The sequence below is a fragment of the Exophiala xenobiotica genome, assembly GCF_000835505.1.
Source record: "Exophiala xenobiotica strain CBS 118157 unplaced genomic scaffold supercont1.7, whole genome shotgun sequence".
NCBI lineage: Eukaryota > Fungi > Ascomycota > Eurotiomycetes > Chaetothyriales > Herpotrichiellaceae > Exophiala > Exophiala xenobiotica.
In genome coordinates this window covers 379,327-407,196 of record NW_013562488.1, presented here as the reverse complement: position 1 = coordinate 407,196, position 27,870 = coordinate 379,327, and the positions used below count along the sequence as shown (strand labels likewise).

The window sequence follows — 27,870 nt, the reverse complement described above, 5'->3', positions numbered from 1 at the left end:
CCGCCCGCTCTTAAGAGCCTCGGGCAAATGGCCAAGGCTTATCAGCTCAGGCTCTCTACGCCGTGGGCCCCTTGCAGATAGAAACTATTTGAGATTCACAACAATGGCACAGTCTCAAAGCTGGTGGTCTCCATTGTCTTCGAACGAGGATGTTGCCTCTTCAGAGCCAGCTTCTTTCGAGTCGAAACCTCTTGAAGACGCAACTGTATCCGACCCAGAGGAGGAGATGCTACTCACCAGGCGGGTGCATATACTCGGCATGGGAAGCATTGGGACATTGATTGCTCATTCACTACGCTGTCTACCTAATCCACCTCCGATCACCTTGATGATGCACAAGCAAGAGCAATATGAGGCGTTCAAAAGAGTCGGCCGCAGTATCAGCCTGATGGACAAGAAGAATGACATCAACGATGAGCAGACCGGCTACGACGTGGATATCTATGAAGGCGATGATCCCGCGGCCGGTCCCATCTGGCGGTCAGCTCCCGACCTGGAGGGGAAGCCTGGTACAGGGATAAGACCAAGGACAAATCCCCTCGAAGCTGATGAAACCTTGCCCAATGGACAAGTCTACATATATTCATTGATTGTGGCCGTCAAAGGCCATGCCACTGTGTCTGCCCTTCGGTCAGTCAAACACCGGGTAGACGCCAGAACCACAATATGTTTCATGCAGAATGGACTGGGACAGATAGAAGAGCTGAACCGCAGAGTCTTCACTGACCCAGAGACACGCCCAACGTACATGCTGGGTATTGTATCACATGGCGTCTACATGACGGATCCTTGCGCAGTTGTGCATGCTGGCTACGGCACAGTAGCATTAGGCATATGTCGAGACAAAGACCGACATCCTCTTCCACCGAAGATACCATCTCGAAACATCTCCGAACTGGCCGAGGACGAGCGCAAAAAGTTTTATCCGACGGACAAGGAACTGTTTGCGAACTTGTCCTCCCGATACCTCCTGCGCACCTTGACGCGATCAACAGTGCTCGCATGCGCAGCTTTTCCCTATCTGGATTTGCTTCAGTTGCAACTAGAGAAGCTGGCAGCCAACGCCGTGCTCAATCCACTCACGGCACTCTTGGACGTGCCCAACGGTGCCTTACTTCTCAGTGACGAGCTTTCCGCGGTGCAAAGACTGCTGCTGGCCGAAGTATCTCTGGTGATCCGCGGTCTGCCGGAATTGGAAGGAATCCCCAATGTCCGAATGAGATTCTCGGCCAAAAGACTTGAGCAACTAGCTATAGCGGTGACTCGCCGGACGGCCCAAAATTCCAGCAGCATGCGAGAAGACATTCGGCACGGCAAAAAGCCTGAAATTGACTATATCAACGGTTACATTGTCAAACGCGGAGAAGAGCAAGGCATTAAATGCGCCCTTAATTTCATGTTGATGCAACTAATCAAGGGCAAAGACGCGTTGCGAGGGAGAGATTACGGCCTGCCTTACGGCACAAGGCAGATTGAAAGTGAGATTGATCCTCACCGACCAGGATTTGTTAGCCTTTCCGACGAAAGTACACCCAATCCTACACCTAGGTGACCAGCAACATGATAGCCTCGCTGATGATGGTGTTGTCATTTCCACCGACTTCATCCGGGCTGAGGAGCAATTCAATGGCAGAGTCCGTGCTCGACAATAACAGCTCATTATTTTGACAGCTGACAGAGGTTTATTGGTCAGCAACGCCCATATGCAACTATACCAATAAATAATGTACAATTGATTTCCAGCGTCGGGATTTCCGTTGACATCACAAATGACTGCGGTCTTTGGAAATCTGGACCGAAAAGACGTTCTTCATGCGCCCAGCCCAGGGACCGATCAAGAGTGTGGCTTGGTACGGCAGGCATTTAGCCTGGAAGAAGAGCCGGATCAGGGACACTGGATGAGCAGCCGGCGGTCAGTTCCGCAAGCAAGAATCATCCGAATTTCGCAGCAAACTTTCATCAAGGTCCGGATGTTTCTACAACCTTAATTCGGCACTCGCATCACGACAGACGAATGGCCACGATGCGAAGGGGGCACAGTTCTGCATGACCAACGAGAAATGAGTTCGCCCCATGACCCAAATATGTGGTTTTGCCCAAGCCAGATCTGGTCTCACGGCGTCCCCGTAGCCTTCAACCCCAGTGGCTGAGTTGTCTGAGATAGCCGAAAGAGGTACTAGCGCACTCTTCAAGAAAACTCGATACACACCCGAGTCACGGTCGAAGACATGTTGACCTCGGCGCTTATGTACGAAGCTGTCAGAGCTGCAAAGCGCCAATACAACTGAGAAATTCATGGGTCTGGTACCCCAAACGAGCACCCATGTGGCTGGGGGCGGGTCTGCTGTGAGGTCTTGAGCTAGCAGTCTTCCAAGGACAGTGCTTAGGCAGGTCTAAGGTAGAAGGTCGTCTCAAAGGACCGTGCTGGGCCCACAGCCCTTGTTACAGAGTTTTTGATTGACATGCAGCTCATGGGAAGTCTAAACCAGGTTTATTGTTGGTTGTTTACTAGTGTCAACGACTCGATCCAACTTTGCCTGTACTGCGGTATATAACTTGGCATGTTTCCCTGGGGACCTTGACCTCTCCTTTCCCCCAGGATATCACGGTCACTATAGTCGAAACACTCGTTACTCAAACAAAACCACATTCTTTTCAGAACAAATACCACCTCAATCAAGATGCGTTCTTTCGCTACTTTCGCCGCTGCTGCTGCCCTCCTCTCCACAGCCTCTGCTGCCCCCGGCTGGGCTGACTGGATGAACCCGGGCAAATGCCTAAACGGCGCCTCTGCGCAATACCTCGTCAGCGGCTTTGGCAGTCTCATCTCCAACTACAGCACCGCCGTGGCCGACGAGATCTTGGCCGATGACCTTGTCGACTGGTCCGACAGCATCAACGAGCTTGCCGGTCAGCCACTTGGGCAGCCTACCTTCCCCAGCAAGGCTGCTTTCGAAGCTGGCCAGGGGGCTCAACCGAAGGTGCCATTCAACCTCATGGCAATCGATGCCGTCACTTGCGACACTATTGCCTTGAGATGGAACACCACCATCCCACCCAACACAGTCAAGGGCATCACCATCCTGAAGGCCGAGAACTCCCAAGGAAAGGCAGATACGTGGCAAATCAAGACCATCTACACGGAATTCAACAGCATCGCCTGGTTGGAAGACATTGGTGGCAACTGCACTGCCCCTCAACACTAGAGGGAAGTCGTGTCTTACTATATCTATGGGTCATAGCGAGGCGTTTGAAAATTGGTTGTGAATATTTCATGGATGCTTTTTGGAGGATTTTGTTGCTCTGCTCATATGGGATCTATCTTCTATATGAGGGTTACACCGCATGACCTGGTCACTTCAACAACACATATTGCCATTACTCCCTAATTTCTATTCTTTATATTTTTATATCTTGGTGCATTCCTTTTTCTACGGGTTTGACTTGGTCCTCTGGCCGCCAGACTTTTCCAAGTGGACATCCTCACGCCCGAAAAAGATCGCCTACATGGGATAGGCAGCTACTAGGGTTGGTCGATATTGTTCTAACGTTAGTCCCCGTCCTTTCGCATAAGCGAGATGCTTATATCCAACTTAGCTTACGAGTTACTCATGTCCCAGCCCTGGTGAGCCCCTTCAGCCCCAAGCTGCAAGCCACCCTTCCCAAAACCCCTACTGTGGTTTACTGGTACAGCAGACTGGACTTTCGATTATTGCTCCGTAAGGGGTCCGCCTACCCACTGTCTCTTTTTCTTGTTTCGGTGAGTCCCCGATGCATGCACTTCCGGGTCAGTTTCTGGCTAGCCAGCCCCTCCATCGACGGAGAAGAATCTAGATCAGCAAAGTCTGGTCTAGCTGTTGCTGTCGCTATCGCTGTCGCGTGCCTGTCAGTGGCCAGCCAGCCGCCGGTGATTGTTGCGTACTATGTACTTATTACATGCAGCAATAATAGTAATGATTCCTATGAAGACGTAGCTGAAGAGGCACGGACGTTTACCGTTGTACAAGTAGATGTTTATTTTGGTCAAATCGATCTTCGACACTGCAGCTCTGGCCACCCCTGACACCGTGCTTCCCCTTCGGAGGAAAAAGAAGTTCAAGTTCTTCCATGTCATGACGACTCCAGGTTTTGTGATTTCGCTTCGCTTTGACCCATTTTCTCTTTCGGCACCGTTTTCTGCCCTAGCCCGTCGGAGGTCACGCATATGAGCACGGTCATGATCCAATTTCTCTTCCAGAGATGTGGCCTTGTCACAAGAAGATTTGCCTCTAGGAAGGGGCTCTTTTCGTTTTCCTGCGCGTTTTTGCCATGCCCATTACTTCGAGAAAATCTCCTTGCGGCTTGCAGGTTGCAGGATGCAGGGGTGCAAGGGTAGGCGCCGCCCAGCCAGCCACGAACTTTCGAGACCCTCACCGTTTCATCTGCTGCATTCATTGCGCAAGCGAAGAAAAAAAGGCTTGACTTTTAGCTTAAGCCGACTCCCAAATGCAGTGCATTCTGCAGGTCCTAGAAACTTACCGAACTCAGTCCGTCTTAGGACGAGTAGCACTACTAGTACCTACTACGTAGTAGTGTGCGAGTCCACCGAGTTCTCCTAATAGAAGTACGCACTATGCTAGGTACTCCGTACGAAGCGGGAACAGTCGTCTCGAAATTCAAATCAACGGTTCCAACTTGGGCGTCATGACGGTAGAAAAGTCCCGGCCTCCACTCTTACCATGGTATATTGGTAAGCTTCGTACGGAGTAAGTCCTCCACAAGACTACGAGGGAAAAGCCAGCAGGCGTTCGCAAAATAGTTTCCTTCAATTTACCTGGAAGGTCGAATACTATGTGACTCCTAGTGGAATGATCAAGCGAATGATTTGCACGAATCTCGCATTTACGTTCGCCGTGAGCGGCGAAGTGGCGAGATTGCAAGGCCAGCCGCGTTGATTTCCCAGTTCACTTCACCCAGTTGTTGAGGTTTGTGATCTTCGCAAGATGATGATGAAATGATAATCCATGGATGTTCATCTGCCTACTGAAGGATGAGGGATCCGATGGCTTGGGGCAATCGAAACTTGACGTTCGACACTGCTGTCAAGATTCAGCTCGCCACGAGGTCTTGAAAGAAGGTCGATTTCTTCCGAAACCTTTTGCTCTGCCTTTCCGCAGATGCCAGTTCTGGAGGGGCGTCAGCTGTCGTTTCTCTAGACAACGCAGTGACAAGACAGACTACTAGTAGTGACAGATGATGCAACCACTTTCAGCCGACTCCTCTTATATGTGGTGGTGACCGCAGGCCAAGCCTGTCAATATGTGGTGCTCCTGCGCTGTCAAGGCTGCCAAATATGCATTCTCCATACAAGATGCATGGTCAAAGCTTTCACCTGGACTTTGACTTTTGCGGTGATGTTGGATGTCTGCCAAAGTTCTTTTGCCGGTCAGGTGCAGATGCTGGTGGGAAGATTCGCTGCACCGCACTGGTTACCTCTGGCACGTCATGTTATTGTATCACGGGATGTCCTAGACTTTGCCTTCCCAGCCTCCTCATCGACTATTCATCGGGCCGACGACGACGACAGGACGATATCTGTGACACGGCGATCTGATTATGCGACAATATCGGGTTCGACTGGGTGGTTTGCATGGCGCAGTCTAGATACACCTACGAAAAGGACATACTCTGTATCAATACACCGCGCGACGACTCTTCAACACTTTCCACCTCAGCCAGTCTCCGGAAGTCACCAACATATGTATCATGATCGGACAATGATTCTCTGGTCAAAGCTCCGGCGAAGTGGCTCCGCAGAAAGTTCCAATAATTCCAAGGCAAGGCCCGTGCCATCACAACAAAACAAACCACGTGCTCTGAGTCCGTGTGTCGCCATAGCATGACCGAAGGGAAGGAAAGTAGGTAAGGCACGAGGCGAGAAGGCACCATTGGCCGGGACGAGAGGATCGGGCCACATGGTAGCGGGATGAACATCCAGCGCTCCTTCCCTCAGTGGGAAAGCTGCTGAAAGTAAAGAAGCTGAGTACAGGTGAGTTGTCATTGACTGAACCAGCAGCTACTATCTACTGCGACTGCCTCCTGGTATAGTGGGCAATCGTTCTCGCCTTTCACAAGCCGCGTCTCTCTTCAAATCTGCAGATCAATTCGACCGCAATCAAGACATCAACATTGCCATCCCCTCCACCTCCTCGATTCTTGTAAGATTCAGAGCTGCGGAGAAGCATCCATTCAAGGGCACAGTTCCACGGCATATCCTCCACCAGCCCTGGCGGCAGTTGTCTCATAATCCCCGCTCCGTATTGAGTACATCCTCGCACCAAAACGAGCTCGATACCATCCCCATATCACCCACGACGACTCTCTTGTGGCATTTGCATCGCGCGAGACGGTAAAGTATGACCTCCTTTCTGATTCCGTCCATGCGACAGTCGTGTACACTCCTCGAGACTGGGCTTTGTGAGGACGGTCAGCATGATGCCGTTCCACATTGATTGACATGGATTTGCACACCTCTTGCTTTGTATTTGCGTCGGTTTTGCCAGATCTGGATGACGCCAATAACCGTAGCGAGCACGCCGAAGAATAGTGCCCAGAGAAGCTCGCCAGCCATGTTGGTGCAACTTGTAGAGGGATTCGAGAGCTGCGGTGTATGTTCGCGAATGTTTTCCTCCCTCGAAGGCCATTGATCGGTACGCCAGAGCCATCTTTATACGTTGTAGGTATCAGACAGAGCAAGGCACACGAAACAAATTTGAAGGGTTTGCGCCGGTGCAGGCGGAGCAATCCTGCAAGCCAAAAATTTGTGTTGAGACTTTATCGCTGATGCAGACAATACTGCGCCGGTGCTGGGGCTCTGGAGACTTGTGCGAAAGCACATTGACTCCGTCGTATGCATAGACATCAGGATTTCGATCACGGCGACGATGTGACAGGCATGAGCCCTGAAAAGGCCACAAGCGGTCCCAGCTAAGCAGTTTCCCAGGATCGACGACTGCGCCGGTGCAAGTCATCTTTGAGAGCCTCATCATCCAAGTGGAGGCAGATGCCTTACTTTCTAGTTCGTCAATATTCTAACCAGCCGCTCGGCTTCACAAATAGCAAGCAATGCATGATGCCAAAGGCTACCAGACGGAGGATCCTGTTGAAATTTCTCGGCGCTCACAGCTGAGGTGCGCCGGTGCATGCGCAGGTGCAAGCGCGATGGGTGCCCTCACATGCTCATGCCGTCTCAATGAATCGACTGTGGCCACATGGTGCCAGAGCAGATAGCTTGCAGGGTTTCGAAATGCCTCGCCAGCGAGCCCATCGAAGTGCTGCCTGGGATGTTGTTGGTCCATAACATTTCACCGGCGCAAGGGCCAAAAAAGCGACCAGGGGCTGCATCCAACCAGTCCAGAGATGGCTTGGACTCAGTACACAAGGCAGCTTGCGCCAGTGCAGTCACAACTGGCTGCTCAGGCTCCCCTGTACTCTTTGGCGCATGACGGCACCTGTGTGGAAGAACTTGAAGCACATATATCCGAGCAAATACGTCCTCATCATGTCCGTCTCCGATTATTCAAGTCTATCTCAAGTCGAATTCGGGGCGTCGCAAATCAGACTCAGCCGCTTCACCGGAATTGTACAATTCCAAGTACAAGCAAAGTTTGAAGTGCTCTGTCAACCCGCCACGGAGCCTACCCATCATGCCTCCGAAGCAACTCCAATGCAAGGAATGCGGTCGAATCCTGACCCGTCGCGACAACCTCGAGCACCATATGAGAATACATACCGGAGAGAAGCCCGAAAAGTGCTCGATCTGCTCTCGGCCGTTCAGGAGACGATGGGATCTCGAGCAACATACAAAGACTCATTCTGGTGACAAGCAATTTTCCTGTCCAGGTGGCCACCGGTTTCTCAGAGAGCGGGATTTGCGACGTCATCTTAGCAGCGACAAAGGCCGACAATGCCTTCGGGCTGTCAAGAGCAATTCAGACACGACCTCAGCGTTGAGACCATTCATTCCAACTTCGTTATGGTCCTCTTCCGTATATTACCCCCACAGAACTACTACCAGGCTCTTGCTCACAAGCATGGCTTCCGGACAATCATATATCTCTGTCGAGCCACATGGCTGGTATGGTGTGGTCTGAGGACGATTCGTCGGAGATGATGCAGGTTGATACCGCAGACATGATGTACTCAGTCCTAGGAAGCTCAACCGTTGAGACTCTAGCTGAGGACAGCGACTACCAACGCGTCCAATCATGGCTCCGTTCATCTCTACAGCGCCAGATTGTCTCGGAGGCAATGTCTCTCAGTCGCGCCGGATCAAAACCTGTGGGCGAGATCCTGTCTGGCTACAGTCCTCTCGCATCAACACGGCTTGATCACGCGTCTATGATCGACTGGGAGTGCGCCATCTGGCCGTCTCTGCTCATCCTCGGTCCTTTCTCGCCATCAATGTACGAGTGGGGCCGGAGGAAAAGACTCGAGCTTCCAAATCTTACGGGGTAGTACCTCAGTCTTGTATAGAAGAATGCTATTGGAAGCTCAGAAACAGCATCTACAGAATCGGAACATACCCACATTCTCGTTATGCTCTTGCGACTCAACAAGAGAAACGCTCATGGATTAGCATGTTGATTGGGGCTTGGGCCTCATATCTCCTCGCCAGACGGCTTGGCTATCCTGACGAAGAACGGTTACACGAAAACTTTGCTAGCCGATTGTCAAATCAGCTCCGGAGATCCCCGGATATAAAGTCGCCGGAACAGCATATTAATAGCGCTTTACGTCCGTAATTGGCTGACTCTCGATCTTTAAAGAACGCAGCTAAGGAGACCTTTGCTGAAGTCCCAGCATGGGATTCCTTTTATCCACTCGCCTCTAACCGTCTTAATACAATTTCGAATACCATGTACCAGTGTGCTTGGAAGACTTAGTCCACACCCTTCGGGGTTCTTCTTCCGCGCTTTTCAGAAGTGTATGCTCCAAAAAGAAAAGAGCAAGCAAAGCCCTCTCACACATGCAGAGACTTGGGAGGTTAAAAGATAGTCGAGCTCGGTTTGAGTTCCCCCTGTCCAGTGGCGCTCTTGCTGGAAGAGATGGTCCAAACGGTGATGAACGAGAAAAGGGATATGATTTGCCATTGACCATTCTATACTGATTATGACTTTGAGCGGAGGATATCAAAACGTAGCTTTTGAGTACTGTCATATACTAGTAGTTGAGATATGTTGTCCCAGCATTACCCATAAAAACTAGAATTTATCCTTAGCAACGTGATAAGTATTACTATCCTAGTATTAGTACCCTATCATTAGTGTCGGGCCGCAATATCAAATAAAAAAGGTGGTTGTGGTTCGATACCACGATTTTGTAATTGCAAGTTATGTGACGGTACATCATTTTGACACGCAAGGCTGTACAGCCAAAATCACCAGGACTAGTAATCTACTGTAGAAGTTTGTTTGATCTGTTGCCCCTTCGGATCCGGAATGTAAAGCACCCATCAAGTTCCTTCAAAGCCGTCGGAGGAGGTACTGTGGCAGCATGTGCGAGAGTAAATATAGTATTAGTATTCTCGATAGTAAGTAAGATTTTTCAAGTTCCCTACAATATGGCACGGGCGACATGCCCGAGCTAGTAGTAGGACTCATGCCTGAATGCAAGGACATTTGAAAGTACAACCGCCGGTTTGCATTTCCGAGGAATCAATGAATGAAATGCGGAAGCGCGGCGGTGCAGGTTCAGAATGGTGACTGGAGGTAGGTGGAATGTGTTGGTAAACAGGCCTAGCCAAGGACTTGCTCGCTCGGGTGCTGAGTGCAAGACATATATGATTCAGCTAGTACTAGTATCCCGTCGAGGGAGAACTCGGCTCGATTCTGAATACGAAGCATTAGGTTCAGATTTTAGTTAGTATCACTCTGCTGAGGAAGAAACTGAATATTCGACCATGCTGGTTCGGAGAGCAATAAGGAAGGATCGAAGAAGACGGGTTGACGTTACAGTACGAGTATTCCTGAAATTTGAGGCGCTAGCAGGATAGAAAGGGAGCACTCAGATCCATCTCGCCATCATATCGAGTTCAGTACCCCCTTCCAATACTTGTCCCATGTTCCACGTATATACGAGTATCATCTCCAAGCTTTGATATGTCGTCGTCCAACCCCTTAAATTACTTTCCCCAGCATGCCCGTCGCGTTTGAACTGCAACCCAAAGACAAGTATGAACCATTAACGAAGAATTCGGTCGTTCAACATGGAGCGCGCTCATGCTGGGCTCAGTCCCGCTCGAGGCCATAACATCTGCGTGCTCGAGGTACCGAATCTCAGATGCAGGCTCGGCTTGTAGAACTTGGAGTCTCCAAAGCGCCGGTTCTTGTTTTGAGCCGTCGGAAAAGATCTCGCAGACTCGAGGACTTCGGCTTTCTCGGTCCGGCATCGTCACATAAGAAACCGTCAGTCCTCTCCGGATACATTGCTTCCAGCTCTTGCCTCGTCCGTTGATTTTGCAAAACAGGTGCCGTTTCAATTGTATCCACCAACTAGACTATCTGGGATGTTGCAAGAAGACGTGAATGCTGCAGCCATTTCTGCTTCCACGTCTTGAAATCTATATACGCATCCCAGCTAAGGTGTCCACCAGCCCCTATCAAGAGTACGGCATTTTGTATTTCAGGATCCATCCACTCAGTACGGGAGATCCGGTCGCTTGGTATGTCAATTAAGGACTTGTATAATGCAATCCATCGATCAAGAGGAGTGTGCCCTTCCTGGTCAAAGGAGTCTGGATCTGCGTGGTGATCTAATAACACCTGAGTTAATCTGGCATTGCGACTAACGTGCAAGGGGCGACAGGGACAATGGCTCAACGCTTTGTCTGCGACTTTGGTGCGATGCATGAGTGCCGTTTCCGGAGAGCAACCTGCAGACAGCAGGATATTCAAAACTGTGGCCAAAAAATCATCACTACTCATCAACCGAATAGTCAACTTATTATAGAAGGGCCGCTTAGACTCCATAGTGTGGAAGAGGTGCTCGAGAGGCAATTCGCCATTGACCACTGTTTCTAATCGTAAACCATGGTGGATCAGCACTTGTAAAGTGACAACCAAGGAGGTATCAGTCAAGGAGGCTCCGTCCGATAAGCCCAATCTACATCTTCTGATGATCTGGGTACATATCATATGGGCGAGGGGATTGGTCTGGTCGCTGTTCAGCAGCAATGCTGGACCATTGGAGCATTTTTTGGCCTCGTCCGCCAATTTATGTGACATGTACAGCTGGAGCCCCGAAATTGCCGCGAATGAAAGACGAGAATTGATCCAGAGTCCCATGCGTCCGAAGCTCTCACTTCTTTGACAGGAGAAGAAGCCTTGGGGCACAGTATCCAAGAACGTCCCGAAGTGGTTCCCAGCAGTGTACTCTCCAAGGCAAGAGTGCTCGCACAGAAGTTCTCTGGTAACCCCAATGTGGGAAAACGATATGGCAGATGCGAACCAATATCGGGTCCAGAAGTGGTGTCCGTTCATCCATGCCAGAGTCTGTCCATTGCCGTATGATAAGCATTGCCCCAAACCTGGACGACTGACAAATTCTTTGGCCGTTTGGTGCATGAACTGGACAATGGATTTGTTGCCTCTTCCACCAGTGGCTCTGTCGGTGTCTACTTGCACAATTTCAAGCAACCCTCCACAGAGATCTTTGAGCTGAGTCTCCATGCTAGCTTCGTCCAGCATTTCGGCATGGGCGCCACGTAGGAACTGCTGGCATGCTTCAAACGTTGCACCCTTCGCGCATCTGAGAGCATAGTACAAGTCCCCAAGCTCTACCTGGCCTTCCCCTCGTCGAAGGACCAGTTCAAGCAGAATAAAAGCATCATATTTATCTTTTGGGGGAATTCTGTCAAGGGTGAACCGATAATAGTCCTCAAGATCTGCCGGGAAATTTGTCATTTCCGCATAGAGATTTTGCGGTGTGCGCTGCGAGATTTTTGTGAGCTCGTCAAGAACCAAATTCACCCAGAGAAATACCCCTTGCGCATTCTCCTGGATATAATTCACGATCCTTTCTCGATGAGGTTGGTAGGACTGTCGAGAGGAGCGGGATCCAGAATTTTCTGGATCCGAACGTCTGCATATCGCACAATATCTGCCCGACTCCAATCTTGCAATCTGATACCACAACACTTGTCGAAACGCTCCACAAAAACATCCCAGGGCCTGCTTGAGAAGCAAATTCTGATATCTAACGACTTTGTATGACCTGTATTGGAGCTGAGGCTGCTGAGGAAGTCGGCTATTGTTTCTGGGTATCCATTGAATTCATCGAGTGCATCAAGGAACAGCACGACCGGACGCTCGACCGTGATTTGCTCTCTGACAAGTTCAAAAATCGACATTAGTTCTCCGTCTGTCCATGTGTTTCGCATTCCGGGATCTTTTGCCTTGCATTGGTCACCAATTATTTGTGCGATCAACGGGTTCGCCTGGCCCAACTGGTATAAGACCGATCGCAAGAGCCCCTCGAATGACTTCTGTAGGTAGGAGCCTCGTGCGTAGAAAAAGAACCATAGATATTCGAAGTGCTTGCTAGCGTCATTCATGAATATTCTGTCGAGATTTCGGGAGAGATATCTCATCAGCGTGCTTTTGCCGGAGCCTGGTTTGCCCTGGATCCAGTAGATTCGGTCGTCGCTCAGAAACCAAGACCGAAGTCCTACAGCACGGTCAGATAACCACGCATAGGATCCTCCCTGGACAGTCGTGATATGATCTTCTCTGTATCGCATTCCCGCAAATTCGAGGCTTGTAAGACCGTCTGCTAAGTATCAGTTGCCTTCTGAATGATAGATCCACGTCATCGTACCCTCAATCACTGTTGATTCATCAGCCTGATCGCTTTGCATCCGGATTTCCTGGCTGGATACCCCTTTGGCTGCCATATTAGACTTCGAGCGGCTGTCCGAGGATATGCACTCCGAAGCTCGAACGTCAAGAAGGAAAGTTTTGATGCTAGCGTAATGGACGTCTTCCTGCGTGAATTTCACCATACTGGAGTGATCGCGATCGATAGGAAGGACGTCCTCGGGACGTGAGCCTTTCTGAATGGCGGACTCTCGTGGGACAAGGATGACATACTCTCCAGCACGCCGCCAGTCCCCTGGACTTATCTCCTGCATGGGTGTGTCAGTTATTCTGGTGTCGTATAGAGGATGACAAACCTTTGCTGTGCGTGTTCTTTCTGTTTCGTAGGCTGAAATCACTCGGATTTGGCGCAACCGTGTTAAGCCGTAGAACGAGTCACTCAGACCTTGTAGGAATTCATGCGGGTCATCTTCTGCCGAACAGTGGACCAGGAACTGGTTCGGCTGGCCATCAACCATGGGTAATAGGTGTTCCACCTTCATGCCGGCACTTGGGACGCCAAAGAGAACCACAAGGCGGATTTGACCCAGCATGAAAGTTTCGGACTCACCACTACCGGCTAGTAGACAAAGTGCCCGCTTGATCAGGAGACCTCCCAGACTGGGGGCAAAGATCACAAGCGGCTTTGTGAATGTTTGAGTCTTCCCGATGCTCCTCAATTTTGCAATAAAAGAGAGAGCAAGATCGTCGATAGTTTGGAACGATTCACTCTTCAACAGCTTTGTATCGTAACCGTATATCATGATTCGAGTGTCAGGAAAGTCGTGGGATAACTGATCGCGCAGCCACATGAACGTGGGCTGCTGGGAAGCTGGATTTGTGACATGCTTTTTCCAAGACCCAAAAGGGTAACTGGCAAGACCGGAAAGAGCAACCAAGCTGGGCCGTCAGAAGCATGTCAGGTCCGTTGAGTGATGGCGGCTTACTCAAATGCGTGTTTTCCGGAGTCAACAGCATTAAGGGGTGTGAAGCCCAAGAAATGAGTGTCGAATACAAGGGGACGACTTTCGCCGGGAATTCCAACGGTACACTCGCCATTGCAGTCGAACGTAATCGAGGGAGGAACCGGGTCGAAGATCTGAAGAGTTGCTGTTTGACTTGGTGGCTTTCTGTGGTCATCTGGAGTGGGCGCCAATGAAGCTATGTGAAGCTGTTGAAGGCTGAGACCAGGGATGACTTGGCATAAGAAGCGCTCAAGGCTGAGACCCTGACCCGTGATGCGAGGAGGGATTCGCCTCAAGCGATAAGTCGGCGGTCCTGACGAGGCCATGTGCGTTCATACTTTGATAAGTCAACTGTCGATTGTGAATGGGAAGGTTGGACTGTTGATGCCCATGTGAGGCTGAGCGATAAATAGAGAGAGAAGAGAAGAGAAGAGAAGAAGAAGAGAGCACCAGAGGAAGTGCGGGGCAATTGCTCAGCCTAACGTTGCCTGCAGGTCGACAGCGTCACCAGCATGCTTGTCGAGTTGCGACTGCATCACATTCCGTGGCACTGCAATCGCCAGCTCCCGCATCAGCATTGCCAGCGGCAACTAGAGCCAGATGCAACCAGCGCCGCCATCCAAAGCCGAATGCCTTCTTCCCAGGTTGGTTCGCAGGTCCGATGGCTCTTTCATTCAGCCTTGCAAAGAACCTACGGCCTTTGTGCATCATCAACTCGACGTCTCTCGCCTGGACCGCATAGCCAGGCATCTTTGGCTGGCTGGAAGAATCGGCAATGTCCATCCTCTTCATCGTCAGCACCTTCTGGGCCGTCAAGTGATCGTGACCGAACAGTCGGATCTTCATCTGCTCTGGATCAACGACACCATCTTCATCAAGCCACTCCCAGGCTGGCTCCTGGACGAGGACTTTTGCAAGGAGTATATCCCCACCTCGCCATATCTCCAGGCCAGCGCGAATGGGCTTCTTCGGACTTACGCCTGTCTCATCACGTATGAATCAGATTTTGCCCTGGCCATCAATCTGAGACTTCTTCCACAAAGCACCACCTGGCGGGCCTGGCAGGAATTTGTTCAAGATAGCCTCTTGCCTCTCTGCCTCCAGCACAACAAGGCAAATTTCGCCCCAAGATACACGTACGGCGAGCTGCGCCTCAGCCGAATAAATCTGCTGTACCGCTTTCTTCCCGAGCTCAAACTGAAGTATCTCTTCCGTGGTTATCACTATGGAAGCCAGACGTACCAACGCCTCCTCGAGCGTAACTTTGCGTGGCTGATAGCGGGATTCGCCTACATTGCACTTGTGCTCACCGCCATGCAGGTAGGCCTGCAGACCACACAGCTTCAGACCAGCGCCGCTTTCAACGCTGCAAGCGCCGGCTTTACCATCTTTTCAATCATCGTGCCTCTGTTCGCTGTTGGGCTCCAAGCGACCATATCGCTGGTATTGACGATCTATCACGTCAGATCGACGTTAGTGCATTTGCACCAGATGGCGCCAAAGCTCAAACCTTGAGAGTCTTACTCAGACTCAGAACCAACCAACAGGCTGGAAAGTCGATACGTCACGGTTGTACCCAAGTAGACAGAGCGAAAATGCCGGCCATCTCTTGACAGAACGCAACAGGAGGCTATCTGCGACGCGGTGCTGTCTAAGAGCGAGAATGACTCCAGGGTACTCGGAGTACATCAGGGAACCGTCGGAAGATCCTTCACATGCCAAGAAGGAATTCTTGAAAGAGGAGTCGACTATTATAACGATACTGTTCGTTGCCTGTATAGGTACCTAAGCATAAGCCTTTTTCTCCCGCTTTTCTTCTTTGTCCTTCGCATTGACTGACACATTCGCATGTGGAGTCTTCTTGCTTATCCTGGGCAGTCTAAAGCCTTCTAACTATCGTGTTCATCTACTATTCATCCCCGGGGGGATGAACAGGAAACGCAATTACCCATCTTCACCTTCTACTGGTCAAGCCCAGTCCTCGCTCGGACCTCTGACTCCTCCTTCACAGCAAGTGGTTCAATGTTCCAAATACTGTCAGCATATTCGTTGATGCAGCGGTCTAGGCACATGGTCAGTCAGGTCATCGCAATCGCTTGACTCCAACGTACCGGAGGTGAAGAAGCCCATTCTGGCCACGCTCTGAATCGTCTTGCTGACCCATTTGTCTTGGTTCTTGTAAGCTTCATCGATAAGATCCTGAGTCTTGCAATAGCTGTCGAAGTCGTCGCTCACTGGAATAAACTCTGATTAGCAGCGATACTAGACTCTAAGCTAGACAGCCTGACTTACCGAGGTAGTAATCCCCATGGTCGACAATGGCACCAATCAGAGCACCAAAAGCGCTCTCATCTCCGAAGGTGCCAGATTTGATGCAGTCAAACACCTTCATGAGTTCTGGGTTGACGCTGTAGTTACCATAAAACTAGAGGGCATCAGCAGCTGAGACCAGTCTAAACGAGCAGACGACCTACGTGATTGTGTCTGAGGTCCTCCACATCTTCAGCAAGGTTGCCGAACAAGAACACATTTTCCTCTCCGATTTCACGAGTAATTTCAATCTGGTAGATCTTAGCTGAACGGCCTCTAGTACGGATGGCGAACATTCACTTACATTGGCTCCGTCCAATGTACCAATGATCAGACCGCCATTCAGGACAAACTTCATGTTGCTGGTACCTGAAGCTTCAGTACCTGCAGTGGAGATGTGCTCACTGATATCGGAAGCTGGAATGATGATCTCGGCCTTGCTGACATTGTAATCTTCAAGGAATATGACCTTGAGCAAATCGCCAACATCGGAATCCTTGTTGATGACTTCTCCAACCTTGTTGATCAGGTGAATGATGGTCTTGGCCATCCAGTAGCCTGGTGCAGCCTTGCCACCGAATATCGAGACTCTGGGTTGCAGTTTCTTCCGTTCTTCGGCCGTCATAGCCTTGATCGCCAGATAACGGTGAATGACTCCGAAGATGTTGAGCTGTTGTCGCTTGTATTCGTGGATACGCTTGACCTGCACATCGAACAGTGCTTTGGGATTGACACTCACACCAGTGCTCTTCAAGATGTGTTGAGCCAGTCGGACCTTGTTGGCGTATTTGATTTCAGACCATTCCTTCTTGAAATCTTTATCGTCCACGAATGGCTCGAGCTTGTTCAAGAGTGTCAGGTCCTTCAGGAATTCATAGCTTCCGAGTTTGGACGCAATCAGCTCCGACAGGCGAGGATTGGCTTGGTGTAGCCATCGCCGTGGAGTAATGCCGTTGGTCACGTTGGTAAATTTGTCTGGGCCATAAACCTTGACAAAGTCCTTGAAGATGGTGGTCCTGATCAAGTCCGAATGTAGTTCAGCCACACCGTTGACCTTGTGCGACCCAACAATGGCAAGGTATGCCATTCGAATCATCTTTGGATTGGATTCTTCAATTATTGAAACTCTGGACAGCATGTCTCGGTCCTTGGGGAAACGGCGCTCAACAGCTTGAAGGAAAAATAGGTTGATATCATAAATGATCTGGAGATGACGAGGGAGCAGGTTTTGAATGAGAGGGACAGACCATTTCTCCAAAGCTTCTGGCAGCACGGTGTGATTTGTGTAGCCAAAGGTCTTGGTGACGATATCCCAGGCGTCAGTCCACTCCAATCCTTCCTTGTCGATCAGAATTCTTTGAAGTTCGACGATAGCCAAAGTTGGGTGGGTGTCGTTCAATTGGATGGCCACTTGATCAGGGAATTCCGACCACTTGCGGTTGGACTTCTTGAACCTTCGGACGATGTCATGGAGAGAAGCGGCACACCAAAAGTACTGCTGCTTCAGACGCAACTCTTTGCCTCGCTCGAGATTGTCATTGGGGTACAAAACCGCAGAGATGGTTTCGGCACGCTGTTGGTCAGCCACAGCACTCTCGTAATCGCCGGAGTTGAATTTCGCAAAATCAAACTCTCCACTGGACGCTTTGCTCGACCAAAGACGTAGGTTGTTCACCGTTGGCGTGCCGTAGCCAGGCACTGGTACGTCGTAGGCTACTGCGGTGACCATTTCACCGTCTTGCCAGGAGACAACTTGCTTGCCTTCGTCGTTGGTGTACTTGTTGACCCAACCATAGAACTGGACATCCACTGTCACATCGTGTCGAGGGAATTCCCAAGGGTTGAAGTCGAGCCAGTAATCGGGAATCTCGACCTGGTACCCATTCTCGATCTCTTGCTTAAAGATACCGTATCTGTAACGCAGGCCATAGCCCCAAGCTGGGTAGTTCAAAGAAGCCAGGCTGTCCAGGAAGCATGCCGCAAGTCGACCGAGGCCACCGTTTCCCAAGGCCGCGTCATGCTCTTGGTTTACGACGTCCTCGATGCGGAACCCAAGCTCTTCCAGTCCATCTAATAATCTTGTTAGCCACTCGAAGCCCACAGTGAGCTCGGAGCATACCTTTGGCGATATTCTTCAGGCCCACGTTCAGCATAGCATTGTCCAGGGCTCTGCCCATCAAGAACTCGAGGGACAGATCTGAGTATTGTCAGTCTTCATCCAGCTCTTTCTTGGTGCTCGCACTGTCCACGTACAATAGATTCTCTTTTGGTCGGCGAATGTCTGCCGTTGTTGAGTCTTATTCCAGTCGATGATCAGGCGGTCTCGGAAGGCAAGCGCAGTTCCAGAGTACGCAGCTCTAAAAGGTTGATCAGCACGAGGAGGCGCGGGGACGGAGCCGAAGAACCTACAGCTCGTCGCAGTTGAAAAGTGATCGTGCTAGGGTGGTCTCGATATGTCTGACACATTCTGCCTGCAGATTGAAGCTTCAGTATGAATCCGCACGAGGGAACAGGGGGTCTGGTGCGTACCTCGAAATCCTCCTTTGAGGTGAAACCTTTCGGTGACTATGGAACCAACGTTAGAGGTGTCAGGAGCAGGTATACAATTGTGCTTTACGAATTTTCTCCAGCTGCCGGTCTGTCAGTGGACATGTCTTGTGTGCATCGGGTATGTAGCACCACTTACGCCTCGCGCATGTGTTCAGGAATGCTTGATTCCACAGCCTTGATGTCACCCGCACCGAAACCCGTAGCCGTTCGCTTATGCTTGGGTCGTGAGAAGCCAGGGCCAACCGGACCTGTAAAGGTCGAGATGGGAGCACCCGTTGAGGGTTTGCGTTCCCTCGGGGGGGGAGCAGCTGCGGCAGCCATCTTGCTGGAGCGGGGACGGTAAGCAGCGTAAGAACAGCGATAAGGATGTAGTCAAAGGACGAAACAGAGATGTCAAATTGAGGATGGAAAGAAAGTGGTAGCAGGGCAGGCAGGAACAGAGGTGGTATGTAGCGGAAATGAAGAGGAGCAGTTTGGAATCAGAGATGACATGTGTCCAAGCGACGCATTCGCGACAAGCCACCCAACAGCCGCTTCGAAGCTTCCTAAAAGGCAAGCAAACACTATGCTACTTGGTCCTCGTATCCATTTCGTCGGCTAGGCTTGCATTAGGCTGCCCGCAATAGCGGGTTTGTCTTGTTTATGTTATATCATTGTGCAGAATACGGGCAAAGCTAGTAATGCTGAGGCATCAATCAAGTCCCGGCTATCAGATGATGCGAGAGGCAGCGGAAGATTCCCAGCTCTCTATGGCTTTCTTCCGAGAGAGCGGTGAGTTTGGAGCAGTTGCCTTCACAGTGGCTAGCGTCTTGCATGCATATGCCATCGAGGGCCCATCAGGCCTCGCATACATCGTAGCCTCCCCAGAATTGCATTGAATGCCAGCGAATACCCCGCTTCCCAAGGTCTTCGTCTGAGCAATAGCAGGGGGGTGGAATCTAGTAAAGGACAGGATATCTCTTAACGCAGGAACGAGAACGGTATTCTGCCAGATCTAGACCAGTGATGATCATGATCAGCTCGTCGGTAGCAGAAGAGCACATGGCAGCTCATGGTGCTAGGCAAACAGAAGCTCTCAACTGCGCAGACAACAAGCTGATGGTGGGGTATGGACCAGCAAGAGAGGGGTACGAGCAAAGAAGTCTTGGTTAGCCGAGCATTCCGCCACCGAAGGATGTAGGCATGATAATGGAGACATGGCGGCTTGAACATTATCAGGCCCGCTGTCTCGTACGGCGCCAGTTAATTAGAACCACCGACTCGCTGGCCACGAGGTATAGCTTGTCTCCGAGCATATTTCAGGTAGAAAATACAGCAATATGAGCAATGGACCAAAAGGCATGGGGGGGGCATGGGTCTAGACGTGTCATTCCACCTCACAAATAGCAACCACAAACAAGTAGTTCATGTGCTGAGCTCATCAGGCTTGCTCATGCGCTTCAGTCCAACTAATCAACCTACATCCGTGCTCGGACGTTATCCTCACTTGTCAAGGACTGGGGTCGCAGAGGCGCTTGGAATGGTGCATCTGCAAATATCAGTGTTGTTATTATGAGTACACGGCGCTCTTGGCTCGCATAGTAGATGTCGTCTCGTTGCTTTCCAACCATTTGCCCCGTTGACTTCACTTCTGACTGCCACTACCATGTTCGAGTGACAGGGACGCGGTGACGCTGTTGATATTGGTGGCCCGCGACGCTCGCCATAACCCATTGCGTGTATCCGTACTTTCCGCTGGAAATCCAGGCAACCAAGCGGCCGCCTCGGTCAACACAACCATCGAGGAGCTCCACAAACTTCGGCGACTTCAATCCGCTTCCACCGTGCAGACGTGAGAAAAGAAAGTAATCCCACAAGGCGGAACTTTTGCGGCAATAAAAGCAACACAAAATGGTCGACATCCAATCAAACACACTGTGCTGTAGCACGACTGACAACTAGTAAGAGGCCTCCAAAGTGTGGGAGTTCATGGACAAGCGCCCTCCCACTCCATCATGACTCCCAGTCATCACATGCCGCGCTAAACGCCAGAACAATGCATACATCAGGAGGAAACGAAACGGTATGGTCATGGCTCTCATAAGATCCCTGAATCTTTCAGGGCATTTTGAAGGATGGTTTCCTTGACGGCTGCGAACACCAGCCGGATATTTGTCGTGTCCGTGGCCTGCGTTAGACTAAAACCGCTGTCAGTCCGCTGTGTGGCATCACCAAGACACGATTCGACTCACTGAGGGTAGAGGTTGAGTTGGGCTCGGTTGACCTGATTGAAGCGCCAGAGCAGGTACTTCGCTGCCCGGTTGACATCATTTCCACCGGAATAGTCTGGGAAATAGTTTCCCAAGGGTGACCGGCCAAGTTTCTCCTTGAACAGGTCGACTTTGTTCAGGAAGAGAATAATGCTCGTCCTCATGAACCATCTCGAATTGACAACCGAGTCGAACAGCACTAGACTTTCCATCATGCGATTCTAGATCTTCGTCAACACATCTGCGATGACGCGTTTCTGGGTTTTCCGTACCTGGTTTGCTTCTTCCAGAAGGACTTGATCGTATTCGCTCAGCGCCACACAGAAGATAATTGATGTGACGTTCTCGAAGCAGTGAATCCATTTTTTCCGCTCACTTCGTTGACCACCCACATCAAACATGCTGAGCGGGATTAGCAACATAACACGGAGTGTAAAGAGTCACGCCACTAACTGTATGCTCAATTGCCCCATGGTAAACCTTGTTTCGTATATACCGGTGGTCTTGGTACGTGCCCGCAGCACATCGGCCTCGTTGGGGATGTAGTCGGGAGCCGCTAACCGCCTGACTTCTTCGAAAAAACTGTCTGATGTGAGTCCAAATGGCATGGGGGTGAAGTGCCAGACAAAGACATACTAGGGTGCTGAATCCATGAGATAGAACTCGCTTTGCCTATCCATCGTCTTTGATGCGGCGGAATCCTTCCAGATTGCTTCCACGGCGTCTGCAGCTTTCGGATCTAAAGGTGTGTCCGGGTCGGGGTCCACATTATAATCCATTATGTATTCGACGTACTCTCTGACCGTTTGATCTTCTGGCTCGATTTCAAATTGCTGCATGGCCCCGACAAGCGCCTTCATGCAGTCAATTAGATTCTTGTATATCGTCAGTCGGTACAGAGCCCTCTCTTCTTGCGTGTAGCCATTCTGATGGATGATCTTCATCTGTTTCACAATGGTCGACTTTCCGCTTTCACCAGACCCTGCATGTTTGCATCAGTGACGCTTCTTTCAGTGTACACAACCCGTGTCAAACCTACCGAGCAACAGGATTTTGCATTCTCGCCGTAGCCTGCGCGAATCCTCTTCGAGTTTCTTGTCTATGGCCTGACTTCTCTTTTTCTGCTCAGAGTCCTCATTGGACGCCTCTTTGCTCCCACATGCACCCATTTCGTAGGATTATGATTGTTTCCGAACGAGCGGCGGCGGCGGCGCTGCAGATGCAGCGCAAAATGCGGCTGCAGCTGCCAGAGGAGCTGGATTGTGGCTCCTGTGTTTTCGGCCACAGGACTCGAGGCTTCGAGGCTTGATGGATGATATGTGAGCCCGCTAAGGGCGTAGCGCTGCCTCTGTCAAGAGGATCGTGGATTAAGAACTTCGCAGTCGTTTATGGTGGCTGTTGTCCTTGGTTACATAGAGGCGTTGATGATGCTGAACGGGGTTGACCAGGCCGAGACTCGGTGGAGCTCAGATTTTGGAGGGCTAGATGATGTTGTGAACTGAGTCGAGCAAGAACGCGAGAGGCAAACAACAGTCCGTAAGAGCTGCAGCCAGAAGTGATGAGGCGCGAAAGCGCATGGGCAGCCAGATAGGCGAGGACGGTTGGGTTGGCGCAGAGGAGATGGGTGATGTTACTCGATAGCTGGCTGACGAGAGAGGGAGAGAGAATCGTGGAGTGAGTAACTAGCAGCAGTTTAGAGCGGAGTAGCCGCGAGCGGGAAAACTACTGGGCCAGTGGATGATGCTGGTTGGTAGTTTCGTTACTGTTGGTTGGTTAGGTAAACCTGACCGTGCCCTCGTTCAACAAGGCCTCGGTCAGATTCTGTGCGGAAAAGATGCCTACGATTGCTTCTCCAGACTAGAGTTGAAAGCAAAGGACAATAATATGAACAGTACGCACGGCTGTCCTTGCAGTTGAACAGATTGGCAAGTGGATCATGCCCGTTCGCTCTGCTCAAGGCAGCAACAATCAAAATATGTCAAAAACAGTAGGCTGGTGTTGCTAGTCTTCAAAAGCTCGAACGCCTTGATAATACTATCGACGGAGTCGGAAGTCTAGACACAGATTTCTCTCGAACATCAAGTGTGAGCCTCCACGCTGCAGTGACAACTCCCTTCCAGTGTGAGTGCTTACGGCAATTTACCTTTCAACTGTAATTCACAGCCAGGCCGAAACATTCAAATCCAGACGTTTTTGGCCTGATCTTTCCAGTCGACATCAGTTCAATTCTGTCCGTTTGTCTCTGATGAGCGACCACGGCACCCAGCACAGCCTCATCCCGTCGCCTCAAAGGCTGTTTGTTCAAGCCCGAAAGGGGTTCTCAGGTCAATAAAAATTCCCTCAGCAGTTCGTTGCTTTTGCGCGTTTCGTGATAGACGGGCAGTTGTTCACAGAGCAGGATCCATGTGGCAGAAGCAATTGTTGCCTCCACTTTCGTGCAAATACCAGGTTATGTTCCCCGGCGTGCTGGCTGCAGTCTGTGTTTGCCTTGCTGCCGAGCCTCCGATGTTTTGACAGGGTCCGTGCAGTGGCCTTGTCAACCTGCCGGAATTACTGTTCTTCCAAAAGATCCACCGACCAGATCGAGTTGTGAGGCGGCCTGGCTGAAAAAGGTCTGCCTTGATTCTATATGTATATCTGCCAGGCTAATAATCCGGCCGAGTTTCAGCAAACATTCTTGTTCTTCCGCTGAAGACTTGTAGGAAGGGCAGATATGTATGGGAAGTCCTGGCAGCGATGACCATAAAGCATTTCCGCTGGGTTGAATCAATTCAATAATATGCCGGAACCAGTATCTCAAATAAAACAAGCTTATCGGTTCCTGGCTCTAGACTTTACCCACGTGGTAGCTGGGGAACGTGTAAATCAGGCGAGGGTAGGAATCCAGTTAAGTAGTGCAACAAGGTGAAGAGAGGCCCATACAGGCTGGTTACTCACCCATATGAAGAATCGTTCGCCTGAACTCATCATACATCTGGATGGAAATTGGAGAAACGCATTGCTGGACTGCGATTACTTTGTATTTATTCCTGAACACTGCTCAGAAGTGATTCTTCACGGCCTTGACAACAGGCGATCGTTCTCAGTGGTCACGAATCAGAGAAAGCCTATCGGGTACCCCTGACCAATCCATCGGACGCATACTACCTCGTATGTAGAGCAGTCGCTCCATGAGATATACGGAAGTGCGGCTCCGATAAGGAGCAAGTCGTAGTATGTTCTCCCGGAAAATTCGGCGAGTTGCGCTGAGCACAATCCACCACGGAACGAGGGACGCAATGTCTAATGTCGAGTGTTATTGTCATGTTGTAGCTCGCAAAAGGTACAGAATCTCAGCCTGACTTTCGTAGAGGGTGGCAGATGGCATGAACGTCTTTCCCAGCAGGATGGAGGGCTATGTCTCACTACATCAGCGGTGTACGAACGACGGCCTTGTGGCTACAGAGGATTCGAAGCCGAGAAGCTTTGTCATCAGGAGGTATGCGGCTGACGGGTGGCATGTGCAACTTTCTTGGAATAAGTACAAGACTGTTGCAGTCTGATTTGTGGCTCAAGGAATCCTTGGGCAGTACCGATATGCCTGGGCACGCCTGGGTTTAAGTGGGAAAAGCTGCTGAGTCGGCGCTATGGACTAGAATAGCAAGCTTGGTGAGGTCATCATTTGATAAGATGGGCACGATGGCCTTGTTGGGTCAAGTCAGAAAGCGGCGCTGAGCGAAAGGGGAGATAGTGGAAAAGCCATGGCAGCGAGCAAAGTGCGATCGGACAGATTTCATCAACAGAAGAGCTGGACATGCACGAGATTCTTTGATGTAGGTGGATGTTTTCTCCGGGCGGTCAATCGCAGGCTTGGGCTTGTGGCGTTCGGTCCCAAAAGCGCTGCTCGTGGCCGTTCGTGCCGTTCAAAGCCTGGGGATGCCACCTAAACCCGATCTTAGCGGTCGCCCAAGCCACAAGTTCAAACAAGATGGAGGGGCAATTTGTTCGATGACGGCGACGCCCACTATAACTCCCAAACACTCAGACTGCCACTCGAAGCCGTCCTCGTTTCAGTCTCTTTACTGAAAAGATCGCCATCCACAACCCTTTTACGAAAAATCGAGTCAACACGAGTAACTCGTACAGAACCGAATTATTCCATTTACAGCAACCCCTGGCGCCTTAGTAACCAACGCGCGGTAAAAGTCTCTTCGCCCCACGCAATCAACACCAACCACTCATTCATTCATCCATCTCCCATCCAATTCACCGTCAAGATCTGAACCCAACTCTTACCCGCTGTCACCTGTTCGCAGCCTTTTGCCTCTCGGACCGTTGGCACTTCTAACCTGCTCCTTAGGACAGCACCTGAAACCATCGTTCTGCATAACCAACTTTGCCGTCATCAGTGTTTTCACCCTCATTCCGTCGACTCTCCTTCTGTTCGCTTGAATACCGTTCGCTACGCAGCTGGTGGCTTTTAATTCAGCATTAGTCGTCTGCTTGCGATCCGTCAGCCCTTCACCGAACCTCCCACTTCCTCGATCGTCGGCGCATCCAATACATCGACTGCGAGTCTTCGACAAGATGGCGGAGTTCGTACGAGCCCAGATCTTCGGGACCACTTTCGAAATCACTAGCAGGTACACGAGGTCTATCTATTGCGGTCAAAGAGATGGACTGACTGAATACAAGATACACTGATCTGCAACCGGTTGGAATGGGAGCTTTCGGCCTCGTCTGGTACAATACCATTCTTTCGATAAATCTCGCGCTCCCTCGCTGACGACTGTCAAGTTCTGCAAAAGATCAATTGACGGGCCAATCTGTTGCGGTGAAGAAGATCATGAAGCCTTTCTCTACACCAGTTCTCGCAAAACGAACATACCGAGAGCTCAAGCTTTTGAAGCACCTTCGACATGAAAATGTGAGCTGCAAAGACACATTCCGGCGTCAATCAATACTGATAGCGCCAGGTCATTTCGCTCAGCGATATCTTCATCTCGCCGCTAGAAGACATGTATGCGTTTCCCACGCATCTCTATTGAAGATCAAGGCACTGATTATTGCTATAGCTATTTCGTGACCGAACTTTTGGGGACTGATCTTCATCGGTTACTGACATCCAGACCTCTGGAAAAGCAATTCATCCAGTACTTCCTTTATCAAATTCTGGTAGGCTGCAGATCTCCCGGAGCGTCTATCCGATCCGTCTTGGGCTGACTAGTCACGTGCAGCGAGGTTTGAAATACGTCCATTCCGCCGGCGTCGTCCATCGAGACTTGAAACCTAGTAACATTCTGGTCAACGAGAATTGCGATCTGAAGATTTGTGACTTTGGATTGGCCAGAATTCAAGATCCCCAGATGACCGGCTACGTCTCTACCCGGTACTACCGAGCTCCTGAAATCATGCTTACCTGGCAAAAGTACGATGTCGAGGTGGACATCTGGAGTGCCGGCTGTATCTTCGCGGAAATGCTTGAAGGCAAACCGCTGTTTCCTGGCAAAGACCATGTCAACCAATTCTCCATCATCACAGAACTGCTGGGGACTCCTCCGCAAGACGTCATCGAAACCATCTGCAGCGAGAACACGCTGAGATTCGTGCAGTCATTGCCCAAGAGAGAACGACAGCCTCTCAGCACGAAATTCAAGAATGCCGACCCTGCCGCCATTGACCTTCTTGAGAAGATGTTGGTCTTTGATCCCAGAAAACGAGTCTCGGCTGCCCAAGGCTTGGAACATGAGTACCTCTCTCCTTATCACGACCCTACCGACGAACCAGTTGCAGACGAAAAGTTCGACTGGTCGTTCAACGACGCTGACCTGCCTGTTGATACCTGGAAGATCATGATGTACTCCGAAATTCTGGATTACCACAACGTTGACAACCCGGACAACGGAGGCATGTCCATTGAACAGGCACAAGCTATGAATGGGCAGACAGTCCAGCAGTAGCTATAAGACTTTGTTGTCTACTTGCAGTTGAAGGCATTTTTGGGCGGGACCAGGTCTTCTATTCCCACAGTTGTCGTGTCGGGATGATTTTCCCGAAGCTCTTGCGTACACGGATTAAAACAGGGGCAGGGAAGGGATTCCAAATCAGGATGCTGTGTATGTTCATTAGCGTCCCTCTATCAGAGATCAACCAGCAGTCACGCTCGGGTGCGGGTCGAAGAACATCAGCCACCACGAGTAAGGCGCAAAAAGACCTTGACTTGACAGTCGAACTCCGATAACGTATGCAATTGAACCACCAAGCCCTTCACGAGTTGGATCGTTCTGTGAGCATCCGGACCCGGCGATGGGTGTCTGCAATTCGAAGTCATGCGCGGGTCCTGGATGGTTTTATTGGACGGCGCTGGTGTAGTAGATAGACTTCATGAGTTATGTTCTCTCCAACCTGATTGATTTCCTATCTGACTCCGTGACGCTAGCCTTCATTTTCTAGAACTTGTGGATAGTGCTCATTCCTTGCCAACCTTTGCGCTGTCGTCATCCGCCTCGCTTCCTTTGCTCTTTCCAATGGCGTTGCTGGAGAAATATGTAGTTACCACCGAACTCGATTTGGGGTCGTCAAGTCGAGGACTGAAGAGACACGGTTTGCCGGATGTGCTGCCGCAGGCGGTCAAGAAGCTGGGCTTGTTCGTACCGCTGTGCTCTACATCTCCGTTCCGGGTCTGTCCTTGAGTGTTTGTCTGTCCATTAGTTTGAACAGTTGAAGGACGTGGATGATTCTCTTCTTTGGAATCCGACATGTCGTTTACAGCAGAGATCGAATCGAGGCTTGTCAGACTTGTTTTCCGAGGAGTTTTTTGGTGGCTGCTGGGTAGCTGTTCGCCATTCGAGTAAGGCTGGCAAGGCTGAGGTTCTGGAGATGTTTGGCAGTCTCTTCATAAGAGTGTGTATAGTCCTGAGTTTC

At 50.6% G+C, this 27,870-nt stretch overlaps 9 protein-coding genes across 11 annotated transcripts; 5 read left to right on the top strand and 4 right to left on the bottom strand.

The window, feature by feature from the left end:
• Nucleotides 1-103: 103 nt before the first annotated feature.
• Nucleotides 104-1,552, top strand: PV05_10857 (uncharacterized protein; the record flags this gene model as incomplete). Its single annotated transcript, XM_013454283.1, has 1 exon — nt 104-1,552. The coding sequence occupies one exon, from the start codon at nt 104-106 to the stop codon at nt 1,550-1,552; it is 1,449 nt and encodes a 482-aa protein (XP_013309737.1).
• Nucleotides 1,553-2,681: 1,129 nt separating this feature from the next.
• Nucleotides 2,682-3,206, top strand: PV05_10856 (uncharacterized protein; the record flags this gene model as incomplete). Its single annotated transcript, XM_013454282.1, has 1 exon — nt 2,682-3,206. One exon carries the CDS (start codon nt 2,682-2,684, stop codon nt 3,204-3,206), a length of 525 nt encoding a protein of 174 aa, XP_013309736.1.
• A 3,022-nt stretch (nt 3,207-6,228) lies between these two features.
• On the bottom strand, nt 6,229-6,610 carry PV05_10855 (uncharacterized protein; the record flags this gene model as incomplete). The annotated part of the gene is made up of 2 exons (XM_013454281.1): nt 6,229-6,452; nt 6,511-6,610. 2 exons carry the CDS (start codon nt 6,608-6,610, stop codon nt 6,229-6,231), a joined length of 324 nt encoding a protein of 107 aa, XP_013309735.1.
• Nucleotides 6,611-7,540: 930 nt separating this feature from the next.
• PV05_10854 (uncharacterized protein) lies at nt 7,541-7,861 on the top strand (the record flags this gene model as incomplete). The annotated part of the gene is made up of 1 exon (XM_013454280.1): nt 7,541-7,861. The coding sequence occupies one exon, from the start codon at nt 7,541-7,543 to the stop codon at nt 7,859-7,861; it is 321 nt and encodes a 106-aa protein (XP_013309734.1).
• A 4,185-nt stretch (nt 7,862-12,046) lies between these two features.
• On the bottom strand, nt 12,047-14,184 carry PV05_10853 (uncharacterized protein; the record flags this gene model as incomplete). Its single annotated transcript, XM_013454279.1, has 4 exons — nt 12,047-12,807; nt 12,856-13,162; nt 13,211-13,793; nt 13,841-14,184. 4 exons carry the CDS (start codon nt 14,182-14,184, stop codon nt 12,047-12,049), a joined length of 1,995 nt encoding a protein of 664 aa, XP_013309733.1.
• A 274-nt stretch (nt 14,185-14,458) lies between these two features.
• On the top strand, nt 14,459-15,373 carry PV05_10852 (uncharacterized protein; the record flags this gene model as incomplete). Its single annotated transcript, XM_013454278.1, has 2 exons — nt 14,459-15,301; nt 15,350-15,373. The coding sequence occupies 2 exons, from the start codon at nt 14,459-14,461 to the stop codon at nt 15,371-15,373; spliced, it is 867 nt and encodes a 288-aa protein (XP_013309732.1).
• Nucleotides 15,374-15,602: 229 nt separating this feature from the next.
• PV05_10851 (uncharacterized protein) lies at nt 15,603-19,219 on the bottom strand. Its single transcript, XM_013454277.1, has 11 exons — nt 18,855-19,219; nt 18,786-18,798; nt 18,698-18,733; nt 18,578-18,639; nt 18,422-18,525; nt 18,288-18,365; nt 16,473-18,238; nt 16,333-16,419; nt 16,151-16,283; nt 15,970-16,092; nt 15,603-15,920 (listed from the first exon to the last, which is right to left on the bottom strand). The coding sequence occupies exons 1-11, from the start codon at nt 19,037-19,039 to the stop codon at nt 15,820-15,822; spliced, it is 2,688 nt and encodes an 895-aa protein (XP_013309731.1). The 5' UTR covers nt 19,040-19,219; the 3' UTR covers nt 15,603-15,819.
• Nucleotides 19,220-20,063: 844 nt separating this feature from the next.
• PV05_10850 (guanine nucleotide-binding protein alpha-3 subunit) lies at nt 20,064-22,804 on the bottom strand. The gene is made up of 6 exons (XM_013454276.1): nt 22,007-22,804; nt 21,604-21,949; nt 21,421-21,549; nt 21,240-21,369; nt 20,950-21,188; nt 20,064-20,895 (listed from the first exon to the last, which is right to left on the bottom strand). The coding sequence occupies exons 1-6, from the start codon at nt 22,134-22,136 to the stop codon at nt 20,796-20,798; spliced, it is 1,074 nt and encodes a 357-aa protein (XP_013309730.1). The 5' UTR covers nt 22,137-22,804; the 3' UTR covers nt 20,064-20,795.
• Nucleotides 22,805-24,796: 1,992 nt separating this feature from the next.
• Nucleotides 24,797-27,355, top strand: PV05_10849 (mitogen-activated protein kinase HOG1). Of its 3 annotated transcripts, XM_013454274.1 has the most exons (7): nt 24,797-25,254; nt 25,307-25,589; nt 25,642-25,689; nt 25,744-25,873; nt 25,923-25,966; nt 26,022-26,121; nt 26,184-27,355. In XM_013454274.1, the coding sequence occupies exons 2-7, from the start codon at nt 25,534-25,536 to the stop codon at nt 26,904-26,906; spliced, it is 1,101 nt and encodes a 366-aa protein (XP_013309728.1). In that variant the 5' UTR covers nt 24,797-25,254; nt 25,307-25,533; the 3' UTR covers nt 26,907-27,355. The 3 variants fall into 3 exon arrangements, with proteins under 3 accessions (XP_013309728.1, XP_013309727.1, XP_013309729.1); XM_013454273.1 differs by having other exon boundaries at nt 25,642-25,873; XM_013454275.1 differs by having other exon boundaries at nt 24,797-25,589.
• Nucleotides 27,356-27,870: the final 515 nt, after the last annotated feature.